The following is a 19,451-nucleotide window of genomic DNA, read 5'->3' on the forward strand; positions in this document are numbered from 1 at the left end:
ATTTTCGTAAGGGCAACTCTCAGTGACCGAGAGCGCAAGAGGCTTCCAAAAAGACCTCTGTGATGCTAAGTAAGCGATTGCCCTTGTGAAGTTGCCAATCAAGTAAGTCCCGGTCTGTGTGGTAAATCTGAATGCCAAATAACAGAATATAAGCGGTTGCCAAGAGGCAGTAGCTTAGTTGATTATGAGTGCTGGGTCTGGCATTCCGGGATCCAATGGAAACAAGAAAGGTTTTCCACAATTAACATTCAATACAGATAGGTGTGTAAGGTGGTCCGGTATGACACCCGGGACAGAGAAAGCATCTCTAACCTATAGTAGCAGATTATCCACGTATAGTGAAATCGCATGGGCTTCCCAAACCCTGTGGTTTTCCCCAGGATCCTGCCAAAGCTCGAATGACCAGAGCGAGGGGTTCTATGGCGAAAGAAAACAGGAGGAGAAAGGGGGCAACCGTGTCTAGTGTCTCAACAGACCTAGTGGTGCAGAGACGAGGCTTTCCATTAAGACCCTCAGGGTTGGGCTATCATAGAGAAGTTTCACCAAACATACACATTTCAGAAGGACCTCAAAGAGATAAGGTCACTCGATGGTGTAAAACGCCTTCTCTAGATCGAGGACGAGACATCTTGACTGCAGCCAGGCATGGGGGGCCGTATGACATCAGTCGGGAGTGGTGTCATAAATTAAAAGAAGTGGTACGTGCTGGAACAAACCTGTTGTGATCAGCGTGTATTAGGGAGGGCACCAGTGGAGTCAGCCTCTCCTCTAAAACCTCAACCAATATCTTGTAATCCGTGTTTAATAATGCCAGTGGATGATAGGAGCCCAGGAGTGTAGGTTCTCTATCTGGCTTAGGTAGGGAGACTAGTGTGGCCTCGCTGAGAGAGGCAGCGAGGTGGGAGGAGATGACCACCTCATCATAAACCTGCTGCAGATGTGAGGTTAGTAGGTCCGCGTACACATTATAAAATTCAGATGGGAAGCCATCTGGACCCGGCACATTCCCGGTTGCAAGGGTCCTCATTGCATCCCGGATCTCAGCAGAGGTAATGGGGGCATCAAGGTTCCGAGCTAAAGAACAATGATGGATTCAACCCAGACCCAATAGTGACTGGGGGTGAGTGTCTGAAAAGTTTATGCGCTCAGTCCATAATCTCCTTGTGGTTGCTTTGTTCGCCCTAACTTGGCAGGGTATACCCAGACGTGGGTCCCTTGTTTAATTTGCTGCTAGATTCAAGCTAGCCAAGCTGATGAGTCCCAGGATGCTTGTTTCTGTTACAGGGTAGACCTGGCTTGCTGGTTTGGACAGGACTGTTCAGATAAGGAACAGGGTCAAGATTGATTTACATAAGGCTAAGCCTGAACTGGGGTGGCGAAGTGAGCTAAAGAACGATAATGGATTCAACACAGATCCAATAGTGACTGAGGCAGTGAGTATTTGAAAAGTTTCAGCGCTGTCCATAATCTCTGTATATTTACTACATACAAACCCCCCCCACAATTTTACAGAAGTTCCATGACCCAACACATCTTTATAGATCAGACAAACAAAGAGTAGAAGAAAGATCTGACATAAAAGATCTGGATAATTCTGAACATGGCAATGTAGTTACTTTGCCCACTACTTGATATGATGAACATATGGAGGAAAAGGACACTTTGTTGCCTGCTAATGAATCAGCAATGAGTGTGGCTGATACACCTAATGCTGCTTATGTATCCCCTACAGAAAGTGCTACATATACACACACAAAAGGTGATGGGTGGATGCTTGCAATAAGTCAAACCACTGGCAATCGCTCTGGTAACATTCCAACCCATTGTTCTTTTGCCCAGCATGCCACCTCATATTAAACCCAGTCATATGCAAATCAGTTGTGACACTGCTCCAATAGGAACAGTCCAGCTTAAAGCCGATGCCTCTATGAACTGGAACACAAACAACCCAAAAAATTGCGCAAGGGTGCCTGCATTGGCGCTAGGCAGCAAATTGTGCACCAGCATTGTGAAGCACACATGCAAAGAGCAAAATGCCTTTGTTTATATGCTGGAAGGTGCCCCTTCCTGTACATTAACAATCATTAAATGATGGCGATTTGCTACTTTTGTGTGTGCAGAGCAATGCAGCACACATAGAAGTTACAAATTGCCATTATTGTTTATGTGCAGGAAGGGGCATCTTCCTGCACAGAAACAATAATTCTCAGCAACACAAGCATATGGGGCAAGGTTGGCCTGCGTTGGCACGAGGCAGGTAGTTTTGTCACCAGCACTAGGAAAAACACAGGGGTGCTGCTTATTGTAAATACATCGCATCCCTGCATTTTGGAAATGTGGGATCATGGCGCTGCAAATTTTGGCTCAGCTCCGCGCTCTGACATTTTCTTGCACATATGCCCCTAAATGTAGTAGGTGTGCAACGGAGAGGCAAAGCATCTGCCTCTAGGCGTGGCCCAACTCAGACAGGTTTGCCTTTGGTGAGCATGGTCTAGTGACACCCTAATCAGCTGCTTAAGCAGCTCACCAATAACTAGTGGGGTAAAGACAAAAATAAATAAATTGCTACACGGAGACTCCTAGTCAACCGGGAACCTACCACCCTGTGGAACCCACTAGGAAATCAACTTAAGGCTTGCCTGCTTGGTCTTCTGCCTCTATATTTTGTTCCCTTGGAAGATGCAGTGCCATTTTCAAAATGTTTCTTTGGCATCCTCACTTCCAGATGTACTGTGCTATCTTTAGTATAATTTTGTGCTGGCAGCAGTGTTTCCAGAAGAAAGCAGATTCTGACTGCCCATCCTTTAGCCTTAACTCATATGTATCTGCTGCAGTGTGCTGTATATGGTAATATTTTCTGGAGGGGAAAGCCTGAATGGGTATGAATCAACCTCCTCTTACGGGGAGTCAGTCTCCCCATCTTGCAAAATGTCTTCATCCTGAGTACCCTTTTCTATGGGTATGTCTACGTAATTCCCAAAGAAAACTTCTTCAGGCTCTTCCCTTGGTGCAGAAGATGTAGCTAATTCAATTGACTGTCTTCTCCCCTGAATCTTTTTGGTTTAATTAGAATTTTGAATGCTTTGAGCCACCCTTTGTATTCATTTCTCTTCTGGAGCAATGCTGCCATTTTGGCTTCGAGACATCATTTCTTTCCATTTTGACATCAACTGCCCTCTCTCTCTGCCAGACATTATGAATCAGTATGGCTTTTTTCTCAGGGGGGGGGGACAAACACAAGAAGGAAGCAGAAAAGCAAGCCATCGACTATGAAGCAAGGATATTAGTGACAAGATATCCAACCAATAGAAAGAAATGGGTGAGCTCTTAGCACATTTTAAGTTTTTGGTATGGTTCACATGAGGCTTTTTCCCCACAGACAGCTAAACGAGGTCGGTTAGAGGAGACCTAAAAACCTTGCTAAAACTTAAACACAAACATTAAATTCAAGGCTAACCAAGTAACCAATAAAAGGCTGCTTTCTCATATATGACTTTTATTCAACTTTATTTACATCACAAGTTTTAAAACGTGAATTTGTATTGAAAACACTAGGGCTCAGTTTAGGAAGATTCTAGGAAAATTAATTACACAGGTACTTGATTACTCATTACAAGTAGGAAAATCAAACACAGTAACTTAATATAAGATCAAAATGTGCTTGTTCCTGATGATCAATAACTGGGAATCTTCTCTGTGGAACATCGTGACTGGCTTTAAATTGCACTGCTTCCTGTTCAGTTTTTGCACTCCAACACTTATGTGACAGCACAATGAAGGGCTCTAATGCGACTTAGTACCAGTACAATCACCAAACTCTGACCATACTGATCACAGTAAAACCTAGCAGAAGGAGTACAGTGAAGTTCCATAGTGTCTCATCTGTTCGGTAGTTTAAAGCCATCAAATCTTCTGGCTCCTCTTAGCTCTAGGAGAGTATGACGTCAATCACTATGTGATTATCACCTTCAACCCAACATGTACAATGCATAATAGTAGGCTGTGGTACCAAAATTATTTTATGATTCAGACACGTGTTCAATTTCTGGTAAGTTGCGTTGACATTCTTCAAATCGCTTCTTGAAGGCATCGGTCATTTCCTGAGTTTTGAATCTAACTGCAAGTTGTTCCACTTTTCCTTCACCTTCTAAATAAAACCAAAAGAAAAATATATTAGATTGCTTACCTCTTCAATTTAACGAGTATTCTAATATATACAGTGCAGGAAAACAGTAGTTTAGGTATGAATAATCTTTAGTCGCTGCTACTAGAACAATAAGTTAATCAAAAAAACGTATGGATAGAAGTACTTACATAGTGGACAAATAAAAGTGATATGGAAAGGCTTTTTACTTGCAGAAGTTACTTACCTTTGGTAATGCTCTTTCTGGTGGATACTCCATCAAACGCCAGAATATCTTCAGGCCTGAAACTCAAAAACCTATGCTTCTGTGTAATGGTAGATTGCGTCATAGTACCATGTGTCAACTCCTTTCTGCTACGGAGGTGACTAGCTGAGTAGCATACAAGCGCCTCCCATGCTTGCTGATATCAGTTAATTTTTATAAGCCTGTCTGAGCACTTTGACGTGGACCCCATCAGTGACTGGAAGAACCAGTGTGCAGATTCATAAACAAGAGACCTTTTTAGATGAAGAGAGACTGCATGTTCACAAAGCACTACTGCCTTGAGAGCCCTGTCTGAAGAGATGGGCATTCTGCCCAATCCGTCCTGCAGGACTTTCTGATCTGGGTCGTTCCACAGACATACCACCTTGAGAGGTACTGCTTCGGTATCAATTCTAAAGGTGTGGGATCTCCAGTTAGAAGTGTGCTTCAGAATAACAATTTACTCACCTTTGGCAATTCTCTCTCCGAAGAATACTCTAACTGCAGATTCCTCATAGCACTCCTTCTTCCTGAGAATGGTCTCCTTTCTAATCTACAAGCATTTGCAATGCAATAGGTCTCGCAATAATTAAGTTTGAGCTATTGGCATTGCTTAACATTGCAACACCAATTGCAACAAAAGTCTATTAATTGTAGGCCAAAAAAATGTGTATTTATTTGCCTGGTGGAAGTGTGCGCTGTCGGCTGGTGGTGTGTGCCTGGTCGAAGTGTGCACCGACAGCTGGTGGTGTGGGTGTGCCTGGTGAAAGCGTGCACAGACAGCTGGTGGTGTGGGTGTGCCTGGTGAAAGTGTGCACTGACGGCTGGTGGTGTGTGTGCCTGGTGGAGGCTGGTGGGGTGTGTGTGCCTAGTGGTAGCGTGCACTGACGGCTGGTGGTGTTTGTGCCCTGTGAAAGCGTGCACTAATGGCTGGTGGTGTTTGTGCCTGGTGAAAGCGTGTACTGACGGCTGGTGGTGTTTGTGCCTGGTGAAAGTGTGCACTGATGGTGTGTGTGTTAGTGTGGGTGTGTGTGTGGGTGTGTGTGTGGGTGAGTGTGTGGGTGAGTGTGTGGGTGAGTGTGTGGGTGAGTGTGTGGGTGAGTGTGTGTGTGTGTGTGGGTGAGTGTGTGGGTGTGTGGGTGTGTGTGTGTGTGGGTGTGTGTGGGTGTGTGGGGGTGTGTGTGGGTGTGTGGGGGTGTGTGTGGGTGTGTGTGGTTGTGTGTGGGTGGTTGTGTGGTGGTGTGGTTGTGTGGTGGTGTGGTGGTGTGGTGGTGTGTGTGTGTGTGGTTGCGTGTGTGGTTGCGTGTGTGGTTGTGTGTGTGGTTGTGTTTGTGGTTGTGTTTGTGGTTGTGTGTGCTCGTGGTTGTGTGCTCGTGGTTGTGTGTGTGTGTGTGTGGTGGTAGTGTGTGGTGGTAGTGTGTGGTGGTTGTGTGTGGTGGTTGTGTGTGTGGTTGTGTGTGTGTGGTTGTGTGTGTGGTTGTGTGTGTGGTTGTGTGTGTGTGGTTGTGTGTGTGTGGTTGTGTGTGTGTGGGGGGGTGTGTGTGTGGTGGTGTGTGTGTGGTGGTGTGTGTGTGGTGGTGTGTGTGTGTGTGGTTGTGTGTGTGGTTGTGTTTGTGTTTGTGGGTGTGTGTGGTTGTGGGTGTGATTGACCACTTAATCACACTTGTGCAGTACTTGCTGCCTATGTCATCCATAACGCCACGGGCCCCCATTCCAATACCAGTAATTTCAAGATGACAACACAGGCCACCAAAAAAAGCAAACCAAAATGTCCACAGTCTTACCTGGATAACCAACAATTCATGCATATCGCGAAAAAGCTATTACCAGTAAGCGTTGCATAGCATGAAGTTATTCGAGAGGACGATGCATAACTGGTGGCAGAAAAAGAGGGCAACGATCTTCGCATCCCTACCAACTCTGTTACTGACACCTTCAAAGCGATGAGCATTTGTGGACAACCTTGAATTGTTATTGAGAACGTTCGCGTTCTCCTGGAAATGATCAGCGACATTCTTTTGCATTATTTGCCCTCTGGAAATCCAAATGCTCATATCTGTAGTCTAATATGTTGCCACTGGCCACGGTAACAACATTTCTAAGCAACCAACCAATACGGCAGCCTCTAAAAGCACCCCGGGTCTCCCTGCAATGCCTCCCATCCCGAGCATTGCTTTCTCCGAGCCCACCAGCGGGTATTGGAGCAGGCCGAAGGCCCCCATTTAATCAGACTACTCTTGGGAGGGGCATCATTTACCACACAACCCACCCTCTCCCACAGCACCCCTCCCCCTTTCAAGGCATTGCACTGCAGTGTTTCCTTTCAGCAGCCGATGATGCCCCGCACACCTCAAAACCACAAACTGTCCACAAACCACCAGGCTAGCAACTCTCCATGTCTGGCGACCTGCAGCAGCTCCCTGACTCCCTCAGAGCCCCCTGCTGCCCAAATGGGTGCAACCTCCGACACTTATGCGTTCCCTCTCCTCACTGCCCGACCCCTTGCCCGCCGGACAGTGGCACTCACGGCAGCCAAAACGTCACTTGCCACCCCACCGAACCGGTCACAGCTAGCAAACAAAACCCCAGCAGTTATGTCCACATACAGAACTAACACCACAAAAGCGTCATACCTGCCCCCTATCGTTCTGTGCAAGCGAAGGCACTCTCAGCCATCCTCTACCCCTTTGTCGCCCAACCGCCCCCCGGAGCCCGTACACGTTCCTCCGAGAGCCCTGCCACCGTAGCCCTGCCTTAGTTTGCCATACTGCCACTGTGGTGTATGGCCTCGCCCACTCCTATACCATTTTCTGTGTAAATATACATCGAATTATACTCTGCATGTGTCCAGTTCCTCCTACTGTTCCTTTGAACAGCCACAGAGAAAGGACATGTGCTGACCCCATGCAAAATGAATTCCCCCCACTCCCCGTCGGCAGCCCAGCATCTCCCCAACCTGTTCCTTCCTCCATCTACCCCACTTCAGCCCACCACAGGCCCCCTTCCCCCCACCTCACACTCTGTAGCCGCCGCACCAGGTTTGTAGCCGCCGCACCAGGTTCAGGCGCCATGGAGTGGACCCTCTAGTTTTCTGGCGAGCCCCCGCGAGGCTTGGAGAGTGACCGTGTCGGCCGTGGGACTGCCTCTACCAAGCCGGTAAGCCTTTTTTGCTGAGCCCTGCCCTCCAGCAAATTAAAACACACATACCTGCACATACCTGTGTACATCAGCGGTGCCCCAGCTGGGCTGCCGGGGACTGGAGTCGGATTGTCCGCCTGGTTGTGCTGCAAAACCGTTATCCTCCCTCCTCCTCCAGTCGATGTGCAGAAGAGGGAAAGAGGCAGCAGAGAACACTGTGTGACCTCGGAAGCTGCGGTGTGAGTACAGACTACTGGCCCACAGAGTGGACTGTGGTGGGGGCCTCTGTCGGAAGTGGGTCCTGCCAGGCACAAACAGCTCCCTGAACTGCAATTTCTATTGCATACTGGGTAGGGAGGAGGAAGGCGATCGCAAAACTGAAAGCGATCGGAAAAACAAAGCAGCGAGTGGTACACGCGCGTGCCATATGCTTTCAATTATCGCGCCCGTGTCTGGGCACGATAATTGAAACCATATGGCAGGAAATGCGCGTAATAGACATCTATATGCCAGGAGCAGAGCTATGCCCCTGCCTCTGGCCTATTGGTGTCTATTTTACAAAACAACACGCAGGGAAAGGCCAATAACAGGCCGCAAATGGAAAATCACACGCACAAGCGCGTGCATTTTCCAGGTCCATTTCCAAAACCCAGACACAAGGACTCTCGCTGTGCGAACACTAGGCGCGAGACTTAAAAAAGGGCCCAATCTAGGAATCTGCAAACTGGTATAGCTGAATACTGGCAGGCTCAAAGTCCAAAGGTGTGACATGAGCATGCCGGGGTTGCGCTTATATGCAGCTCTGTTCGTCACTGTCGGGGTGAAATGAAGTTAGTGTGGAGATGCATGATGCTACCTACCAGCACGTGGGAAGAATGTTGTTTAAATCTTCCAGGTTCAGTCTGGTGCCCTCGCATATTACAAAGGAAAGGAATCTGTGGTTAGATGGTGAGTATCAGAAAGAAAGTTACCAAAGGTAATTAACTTGCTCACTTAGAGGGTGGCCTAAAAATGGAAATACAAGCGTAGGGGTGAGAGGGTGGGTCAAGTCACTGTTTAGAGGTAGGAGCTCCTTTATTGGAACCACCTCAGCCCAGAACTGGTTATGTGCCAGTGTCTGGCTGCCCTTGCATGTATTCACTGTGTCAAGCTTCTTACTCCAAGGTGGAGAGCTGTTCCTTTTGGCTTGCCTGAGGTGTGGCACACCAGAGAATTGAAGGAGATGGAGGGGGTTTGGGTATATAAGCCTTAAAATCTAGCAGTTTTCTGAAGCAGCTTTGTATTACCATTTCAGAGTTTGTGGACAAGATTGTGTGTGGATGGCAACAAGAACATTACATTACCAAAGGTGCTTTATTAGGAGCAGGTAAGAGCTCCTGAATCCCAAAGAATTACTAATGTAGTAAACCTTTTAAAGGATGCTTGACAACTTAATTCTGTAATGTGAATACATGTATTGTTTGATAATAAAGTCATGACAATTTACAAATATTAATACTTCTGTAGTCATCCTTGATAGCTCCATAAGAAAATGAACACCTTCTGAATGAGAAAGTTTGGTAGATCTTTCTGTGATGCCAGGATTCAAAGGACCTTTAACCTCTTATTAGGACTCCCATGAAGAGTCCTATCAACCTATTGAGATGCAATAACCAGTCTGCATCAGCGCCATATGAGGAATCTTATGAGTATGCTTCTAGCTGTATTTTACTTTCTTCTTACTGAAGAAAGTATTCCCTATGTTGATTTCCTTGGTAGTCTAAGAATCATGCATGAAAGCCATAAAAAACGTACAAGGGTAAAGTTTTGGTTCAGTTGACATCTCAGACATTCCACTAGCTGTGGAGCTTGAGGAGTATTTGTTGGTTGCAGGACTTATAATTCAGATGCAGAAGATTTTACTGTTTAATTTCTCAGGACCAAATGCGTTGACCTCAAAGGACAGTCCTCCAACATGAGTTGTGATGAAAGCACTGCAGACACCTGCCTATTTGTAAAGTCGGTGCCAAAAGTCATATCTGGGTGAATAACACAGCAGATGCAGAGATGTTGGAGGCAGGGCAAGTAACCATCAAGAAATAGAACTCTGAAAGTATTCAGTGTGTTTTCTGCCAAAAATGGGGGTAGGGAATGCATACCTAAATTTTACATTGAAGGATTATCTCCAAGCAAGAAATGCTACCAGTTAAAAAAAGCTGACTGCTACCTACCCGTGCAGAATCTGCCACTCCACCCCCATATAACAGTTTATAACAATTAAGGTCCAAAAACAGTGTCAAACAACAATGGGATACTCTCTTACTGAGCTGACAAACTGAACTGAGATTTTATTCAGGGGGGAAATTGTGGGGGTATGGAGATGAAAGCGTTAAAAGGTTAACAATTTATTTGTTGGGCAGTCTGCTAAGGCTTAGATTAAAACATTGCAAATGTGTAATGATTGTGTTTGTTTTTATAATACTATCTGAGTAAAGCTCAGACTTTTAAAGATTTTACAAGTGTCAAGAATCCTGCTGGATTCCCATAAACATGCTGGTGGTGATATGAAGAAAAAACCTTTTCCTGGTTGGAGATAGATGTATACAATATGAACAAATGTACATGCCCACACTCTCACACCCAACCCAAAAACCCACACAGAGAGCCAATTACGCCCCCCCCCCACACACACAAACAAACAGCCCATACACAAGAACACCACCTAAAATAAAAGGCAGATGTAATTTGGACTTACCAGAATAATCCATGGCTGTCCAAACTAAAGCATTATTTGATGTGCTTAAAGGCTGGATGTCCATTGACTTGGAGATAACATGGTTTGCACACACTTTTAGAACTTGGTCTCTCCTCATCAGAACACGGTAATATTGGTTTTCTTGATGATAAAGGATTTTTATTTCTCCTACACCACGCTCCTTCCATTGGCCAACATCTCTGTCCCACCTGTACAGCTTTGCTCTCTCTTTGAACAGGATCTCTTCATCTTCTTCACCAGACTTTACCTCTACCTAGAAAGTAATACAAATCAACAAGATTCAAACTGAAAATAAAGAATCATGCCATTAGTGTGACAAGTTGGGCGTGGCTACACAGAGTAGTAACAGTGAAAAGCATTGACACAAGTGAACAATAAATACTAAACGTTCTTACCATTGAGGACACAATCTGGAAGGGGCAATCCCGTCTTACTCAGACAGAGACTCTTTAAAGAGGATCTTCCAAGTACTGCCACAGGCTTTCCCTAGCTTTCAGGTAACCCTCTCCAGGCCTGCACACAGTATTCATTCTACTGTATGACAGTGCTCATGCAGTCATCTCATTTTTGTCTGCACCAGTAAACATATGGAATAATAAACTGTGATATACTCAATGATTGACAAAGTGTTTGTCACAAGAAAAGACCCCCTTCCCACCCACAACTGTCTACCTCATTTTACCCTTGACATCTGTACTGTCCGATTGAGGCTATGGCTAGCTGCCTTGAAACACCTCCTGACAAGCCACAGTCCTGCTCTGCCGCCCTTCCTTTCAACGTCCACATACCCTTTTTCCTTGTGCATATGGGCCAAATGGGGGGAAGAAGGGCATATCCAGTGATATCTTAGAAGAACAAGCTACTTACTTTCAGTAACATTCTCACTAGTTGAAAATTCGTCACCTTCTGACCCTCCCTAGGCAACAGACTGGATCTGAAAACTTTTTTCGTTGTAGCCCTGCACGCCAGAAGGTGGCATTGTGTGGCTCCACACTGATGCCGTTCCCGAAGTGACATGTGGGGCCTATATAAGCACCATTCCCACGTGCTGTCAGTTGCTTTTGAGACTGTCCGTGGTCCAGATGTGGAGCTGCAAAAGCAAATTGATGTATCAGTGTTCAGAGCCCTAGACTTGGGATCTTATTAATAGGTAGAGAGCAAAAACAGAATGGGGCGGATTGGAGAGGAATCTGCGGCTAGATGGTCTCTATCAGGAAGCGAGTTACCAAAGGTAAGTAACATGTTCTTTTGATAAAAATTTCAAGCCGCAGATTCCTCAGTTCTGAATGTATACCAAAGCAGTACCTTTATGGAGCTGGGTCTGTGAATGACTCAAATCAGAAAGTGCTGCGGGACCGAGCGGGAGAAAAGCCCATCTCTGCAAACCTGACTGTCCTGGCAATAGTAATTTGTGAACGTATGAAGGAACACCAACATAGGTACCTGGCAGATGTCTAGTACAGGGACTATGCAAGTTAACATAGTGGTAGCAGCTTTGACCCTGGTGGAATGAGCACACAAGCATTCTGGAGGCAGCTTCTTTGCACTTGCGTAGCAGATCTTAATGGAGAGCACGATCCAGTGCCAAATGGTACACTTCTGCACAGCCTAGCCTTTTTTTAGGTCTTGCCTAGACGAAAGCAAAAGCGAAGCTTTTGCTGACTAGGGCGAGACTACTTATGTAATCACTTTTGGGGGAATGTGGACAGCAGACTGTCACACGCTTCTCCTGCCGGAGATTTGACCTCGTGGGCTTGCACGCCCAGCCGGCGCCGTGCACATCCCCTGCCTCTGATTCTCACCTAAACACGCAGGCAGGCACACACGCAGGCAGGCACACACACAGACGCAGGCACATACAAGCGCACGCACATACAGCCACACACGCACTTGCACCCGCCCCCCACACAGCCACGCACGCACACCTACCACTCACGGGCGCGCACACACACACACACACACAGGTTAAAACCCCCCACTCCCACTCACCGTGCTCTTTCTGCCTCGTTTTAAATTGTGCTTGAATACTGTTCTGAAGGTTTGCAGAACTGCAGGAAATCGAGCATTGTTCCGACACCCCTGTAACACTGACGAAGCCCCCGGGCTCCCCTAACGCTGCGCCTCCTGTACAGTTAGAGTTGCGCGCGCTCTGCACCCAGCGGGAGCTCGCCCAGCCTTCAGCAGTTCTTGCAGTGACGCGCCCTCTATACAGATACAACCCCCCCCCCTCCCACTCACCGTGCTCTTTCTGCCTCGTTTTAAATTGTGCTTGAATACTGTTCTGAAGGTTTGCAGAACTGCAGGAAATTGAGCATTGTTCCGACACCCCTGGAACACTGACGAAGCCCCCGGGCTCCCCTAACGCTGCGCCTCCTGTACAGTTAGAGCTGCGCGCGCTCTGCACCCAGCGGGAGCTCGACCAGCCTTCAGCAGTTCTTGCAGTCACGCGCCCTCTAGTGGCCCGGTGTGGTAGAAGAGCTCGCGCGCGGCTGACGTCAGCGGCGCAGCCGCCTGAGCTTGGAGGCTGCTGGAGTGCGAGACGGGCGCGCGGGCAAAGAGTTGCTGGCGGAGCAAGGAGTTGTGCGTGGGGCACGCGGGCAGCCGGAGGGGAGCCGGAGCATCGGGAGGACGTGCGGCTGGAACAATGGGGTGCAGGGGCGCCTCCCGCCGCCGCCAGTCCGGCAGCAGCCAAGGCGCGGGCGCTCGCTGCCATCCTCGGGACTTTGCTTGGACTTGTGACTGCGGTGCGGGAAGGCGAGACTTACACAGGTAAGGAGAGCTGCGGATGCGACAGATCTGGGTACTGGGGGGCGGGCAGCCCCCTTGTTGTGATTTTGGTTGATGCTCTGTTGCAGCAGAGAACCGGTGACATGGGACGTCGTCTACCCCTGTACTGCCAACAGTGCCCCTGCAGTGCTAACTGTGCCTCTGCCAAGCTAAGGGGTGCACGGGCACAGGATGCATCTGTAGTTTAAGGGTGAAAGTGTTCATGTAGAGGCCCGTGGCGTGGGTGAGCCCTTCCCTATCAGTGCATGCAACAGTGTGCGGACTTGGCAAACTCCTCACCTGTGACTCTGGAGCTCTCTGGCAGCAGGCGCCCTGGCACGGCACATGGTATCAGCAGCAACTTCAGGGTGGCGCCCAAGGCTGCCCCTTTCCTCGCCTGAAACTGCCCCCTGGTCTGTCTCAGGATTTCTATGCTTCCATTCCTGTGCCCTTTCCGCTTTTGTTGCAACTCCTGATGCTACCCTCTTCCCTATACCATGAGGGTGCCCTCGCCACCATGTTGTATCACTCCCGTTGTATGTGCCCTCATGCCCAATGTGGCTGCCCTCCTTCCTTCTCTGTCGGCTCGCCGCAGTTGCCCAGTCCTGTGAATCTGACCTCAGGTCTGTCTCCTGTGGGCATATCTGCGGTGTCTTCACCCGAGATCTGCCCTTTCAGTTGTCCTATTCTCTGCTCCTCTTCATAGCTTAGTTTCTGTGTATTTTTGCGGTCAGGGGGTGGGGGCACCAAAGTCTGCATGGTTCGCACGGGGTGCACCCCATGCAGCGGCTCCCGCTCGGAGCCGATGTGCACTTTAAATGGGCAGGTACAGTTGGATACAGAGTTTCTGCACTTTACCTATGAAGGGGGAGCACCTGCCCTTCTCAGCAGAGATGCAGGGGAATATTACCGTCACTTCGCAGTATCCCGCGGGTATTCTGGGACAGTGAGTACCTAAACTTCTGTATTTCCATTTCAAATACTGGAACAGGAGCACACCCAAACCTAATGTCAAATCTGCTCCAAGCCCACTGACAGTCACTCCTTCTCGGGCAGTCTCCAGGGAATCTTGGCAAAGCTCGCCCGCGCCCTCCGCACCTCCTGTGAACTTCCAGTGCCGGTCGCTGAGCAGACAATGCCTGATAAACATACTTCCCATGGCGGATCGACTGGGTGGGACAGGCCTTATGCCAGTCTCCTCAGCGGGGGATCGTCAGTAAACATTAAAGAAGAACGGGGGGAGCGCGGTTCGCTCCAAACGCATCTCTTTCCAGAGATGGTGCGGTGCCCTGCAGTTTCAAAGTTTGGAGCCAGGGCACCAGCCGCCGAATTCTGGCGCTCCCCTCCCTTCACCTAAAGTGTCTGACACTGGGCAAATCTCTGTATTTCCCAGTTCCACCGCTTCCTTATCAGCGTGAGGGCTGGGAGCACTTACGCTGAAGTCTGACGAGCCTTGCTGAAATTAAGTCAAGTTCACAATTAACTCTACGCCTAGCCGCAAATTGACCCCAAACTCTACTCAGCTCGCGTTCCGTTGCTGAATAGCATCCTAGCAGGGGCGTCTGTCAGTCATGGTGGTTCTCCCCTTGGGGCAGGCTACGTGCCACCTGAATTTGTAATCTGTAAATATGTAACTCTCACCTCGAATAACCGTAGTAGCCATAAATGTGGTTCCTTACTACCTTGTTACTTTAAACCTTCTCATGTAGCACTCCTCGCTCCAATGTAGAGCGCTCTGACGCCTCTGGTAGTGCAGGCGCTATATAAAATCGCATACATAAATCTGTAATATTGACTAGTGCGTGTTCTTGGAATTGTCCCAGTTGACTTGCTATGACTAATAAAGTACATTTGAATTGCATTTTGCTGAGGCCCTGTAATCCACCCTCCCCCCGGAGTGTTTTTGGGGCTTGTTAAAAGCACATACTTGAAGCGAGCACCAGGCACACACACCACCAGCCGTCAGTGCACGCTTCCACCAGGCACACACACCACCAGCCGTCAGTGCACGCTTCCACCAAGCACACACACCACCAGCTGGCAGTGCACACTTCCACCAGGCACACACACCACCAGGCATCAGTGCACGCATCAATTGTTAATGCATCCACAATTTACTATTGTAGCAATCGCAGTATGGTGCACTTTACTTCTAAACATGTCAGTGCACACTTTTCCACCAGGCACACACACCACCAGCCTTCAGTGCATGCTTCCAGACGCACACACCACCAGCCGTCAGTGCACGCTTTCACCAGGGATACACACACACACACCACCAGCCGTCAGTGCACACTCACCAGGCACAGACACAACCAGCCGTCCGTGCGCACTTTCACCTGACACAAACACCACCAGCCGTCAGTGCACGCTTCCACCACACACACACCACCAGACGTCAGTGCATGATTTCACCTGGCACACACACACACACACCACCAGCCGTCAGTGCACACTTTCACCGGGCACAAACAGCACCAGCCTTCAGTGCACGCTTCCACCAGGCACACACCACCAGCTGTCAGTGCACGCTTTCATCAAGCACACACACACACACACCACCAGCCGTCAGTGCACGCTTTCACCAGGCACACACCACCAGCCGTCAGTGTACGCTTTCACCAGGCACCCCCCCCAGCCTTCACTGCATGCTTCCATCAGGCACACACCACCATCCATCAGTGCACGCTTTCACCAAACACACACACCACCAGCCGTCAGTGCACGCTTTAGCCAGGCACACGCCACCAGCTGTCAGTGCACGCTTTCACCAAGCACACACAATACCAGCCGTCAGTGCACACTTCCACCAGGCACACACACCACCAACCGTCAGTGCACACTTCCACCAGGCACACACACCACCAGCCATCAGTGCACCATTTCTACAGGCACACACACCACCAGCCATCAGTGCACACATCAATTGTTAACGCATCCACAATTAACTATTGTAGAAATCGCAGTATGGCACACTTTACTTTCCGCGCAACCACTGCATCACTCAGCGCAACCACAGCATCACTCAGCACCACCACAGCATCACTGGTTCAAATATGTTCTCTCAATGTTTCAAGCTTTATTACAAATGTCACAAAAAGATGTTAATATTTCACTTCTGTTCTTGGATTTTCGTCACAATAAAATACACTGAACATAATGTTCACAAAAGTTATTTACAAAAGTTTAAGCTATTGCCATTATAAATTAGAATCACTTTTAAGTATTAATTATTAAAAAGAAATAAAAGCCATTGTTATTTGTAATATCAACACATGTAAGTCACGTAAATACAAAACATGTTGCATTACCAATGCTATAGGCGTCACATTTGTGAAAGTTATAACTATTGGCATTGTAAATGACAAAGCTATTAATTACTTTATTTTAAAAAAAACACATAAATAAAAAATTTGTCATTTACCATACCAATAGCTCAAACTTTCCTAATGCGAGACCTATTGCATTGCAAATGCTTGTTACTCTTGCGAATCCCATACAAAGCTGATCATCCACCCATAGGTCTTTGGTACGATCGATGTAGAAACTGAGCGCTATTTTGGGGTCCAAGCGATGGAGTCTCTCCTCTCCCTTAAAGGAAAGAAACGGAGCATAGAATGCCTGCAGGATGATGGTTTGACCGACGTGGAACAGCGTTGCAACTTTCGGTAGACACGAGGGCTAGTTCGCAGAACCAGCTTATCTGGGAAGAAGGTGGTGTATGGGGGACGAACACACAGACCCTGAAGCTCACTCACACACCAAACAGAGGTGATGGCAGTCAGTAACAAAGTCCTAATGGCAAGAAATCGCAAAGGACAGCTGTGGAGTGGCTCTAACGGAGTACACATTAAGGGGCTCATTAGGATGGCGGACGGAAGTGCCTCCGCAGGCCCGGAGCATGCGGAACATGGCTATTCTGCGTCCGCCCGTCGTGGACACTCCGTCCGCCAGATCAGGATAGGAAATATGGGCCAAAATCCGTCCGCGGCGGCAGATCACGGTCCGCCGCCCAACTACACCCAACCACGCGGCGGACGTAACCAATCCAGAGACTCCGCCGTACGGACTGACGTCTAGGACCGTCCTCCAAATCAAGATGGCGGAAAATACACATAAAAGCGCTGCGGAAAAAAAACCTGCCTGAACACTGCGGATGCCCCACAGCGACCATACCCACCACGAGCCGCTCGCCGACATGGACCCTGCACTACACGCTTACCCGATACTCTTCGCGATCCACCACGTCCTAGTCTTGGCCCACCATCGAGGTCGACGCAGGTAGGCAACAAACCATTCGCTGTCTGGAGAGGAGTACCTGCAAGGGTCGTGACGTAGGTAGGGGGGAGTGACATGTATCTGAACCCACTGCCTTGGAGTAAATACAAATACACACCAACATCACACACGCAAGAATGACTCCGACAACCCACGACACATGATTGACACGTTTATTTACACATAATCGGGGTAACATCACAGTCTAGGCTCGAGCATGGGCATTAAGGACACCAGAGCAGGTCCATCAGAGGCAGCACATGAGAGGGCATACAGCAGTATCAGAACAGCAACAGGGCATTGTGGACACTAGAGCAGGTCCATCAGAGGCAGCACATGAGGGCATACAGCAGTATCAGAACAGCAACAGGGCATTGTGGACACCAGAGCAGGTACATCAGAGGTAGTACATCAGAGGGCATACAGCAGTATCAGAACAGCAACAGGGCATTGTGGACACCAGAGCAGGTACATCAGAGGCAGTACATGAGAGGGCATACAGCAGTATCAGAACAGCAACAGGGCATTGTGGACACCAGAGCAGGTCCATCAGAGGCAGTACATGAGAAGGCATACAGCAGTATCAGAACAGCAACAGGGCATTGTGGACACCAGAGCAGGTCCATCAGAGGCAGCACATGAGAGGGGCTAAGTGCACCAACAGTCCATGGCAAGGCACAGGTCCATCAGAGGCAGTACATGAGAGGGCATACATCAGTATCAGAACAGCAACAGGGCATTGTGGACACCAGAGTAGGTACATCAGAGGCAGTACATGAGAGGGCATACAGCAGTATCAGAACAGCAACAGGGCATTGTGGACACCAGAGCAGGTCCATCAGAGGCAGCACATGAGAGGAGCTAAGTGCAACAACAGTCCATGGCAAGGCACAGGTCCATCAGAGGCAGTACATGAGAGGGCATACAGCAGTATCAGAACAGCAACAGGGCATTGTGGACACCAGAGCAGGTCCATCAGAGGCAGCACATGAGAGGGCACAATGCAGTATCTGAGGCACCACAAGTACGAATCACAATTAACCCGTCCCAAGGACCACAGCAGTGGAAGACTGTTTACAATGGACAATGTACACACCATGTACAATGACATGTGAGTGAAGACAACAGCACCTTACAGCACACTATCAGGTGGATTGCGTGAAGTACCCGCATCGGACAGACTGCCAGCACCAGCAACCGGAGTGTGACACACAGCCACAGATGTAGTGACTGACACGTGAGCCACAGACCCAGAGACCTCACACACCCCACCCACCACCACCGCCATCCCTATGCACATGGGGTCTGTTGGGAGTTGGACTAGTGACCTCTCACACACCCCACCCACCACCACCGCCACCCCTATGGACATGTGGGCCTGGTGGGAGTTGTAGTGCCGTCCTCTCACACACCCGACCCACCACCACCGCCATCCCTATGCACATGGGGGCCTGTTGGGATTTGGACTAGTGACCTCTCACACACCCCACCCACCACCACCGTCATTCCTATGCACATGGGGGCCTGTTGGAGTGGTTTAGACATTGGTGAGTATGTGGACTGTGTAGGAGAGTAGGGTCTGCAATCCTATGATCACCCAGATTTTTTGCTTTTGTTTCACTGGTTTACGACTTTCTCTGGCTGTGGGCCTGCTAATCAGACCCACAGCCTGGCTGTTCTCTTTCTAAATTACGATATGTACCCTAGGTGCATTTACCAATTGGTACTGGACCACCTTATCAGACCCCGTAACGCAGGGCATAGGTGTACCCAGGGCCGCCAGGGGCTGCAGCATGTATTATGCCACCCCTGGCTGGCCTCTTAAATTTGACACAACTGGCTGCACGACAGCTGGGGCGAAGACGTGTAACCACCCTTCGCTTTAGGTATAGTAGCTCTATATCTAACCATACGATGGACACCCGAGTTCCTATCAGTCACTCCTATGGCAGGCCTTAACAATCCTGAAGGCAGAGTGCGTGGGCTCGTGTGAGCTAGGTTCAGGCCCGAGCCGAGCCCGGTTGCAGCTTGCGGAATCAAGACCCAATGGCTGTTCCATGATAACGCGTACCATATCGGTAACTCCGGTGTCGCGTTATCAAGGCATGTCGAGTAAGGTGTCATAC

General features: G+C 48.8%; 1 protein-coding gene across 2 annotated transcripts in view; it reads right to left on the reverse strand.

Moving 5' to 3' along the window:
* Positions 1–3,479: 3,479 nt before the first annotated feature.
* The window catches only part of LOC147697215 (E3 SUMO-protein ligase RanBP2-like), an 852,038-nt gene continuing 836,066 nt past the window's right edge, over positions 3,480–19,451 (reverse strand). For both annotated transcript variants that reach the window (XM_086934289.1, XM_086934288.1), the window contains exons 27-28: positions 10,261–10,534; positions 3,480–4,147 (exon numbers count right to left, since the gene is read on the reverse strand). In XM_086934289.1, the coding sequence (XP_086790415.1) occupies positions 4,020–4,147; positions 10,261–10,534 (402 nt within the window). In that variant the 3' untranslated portion in view covers positions 3,480–4,019. The remainder of the gene's footprint in view (positions 4,148–10,260; positions 10,535–19,451) is intronic.

This window comes from Lissotriton vulgaris, chromosome 8 (genome assembly GCF_964263255.1).
Source record: "Lissotriton vulgaris chromosome 8, aLisVul1.2, whole genome shotgun sequence".
Lineage (NCBI taxonomy): Eukaryota > Metazoa > Chordata > Amphibia > Caudata > Salamandridae > Lissotriton > Lissotriton vulgaris.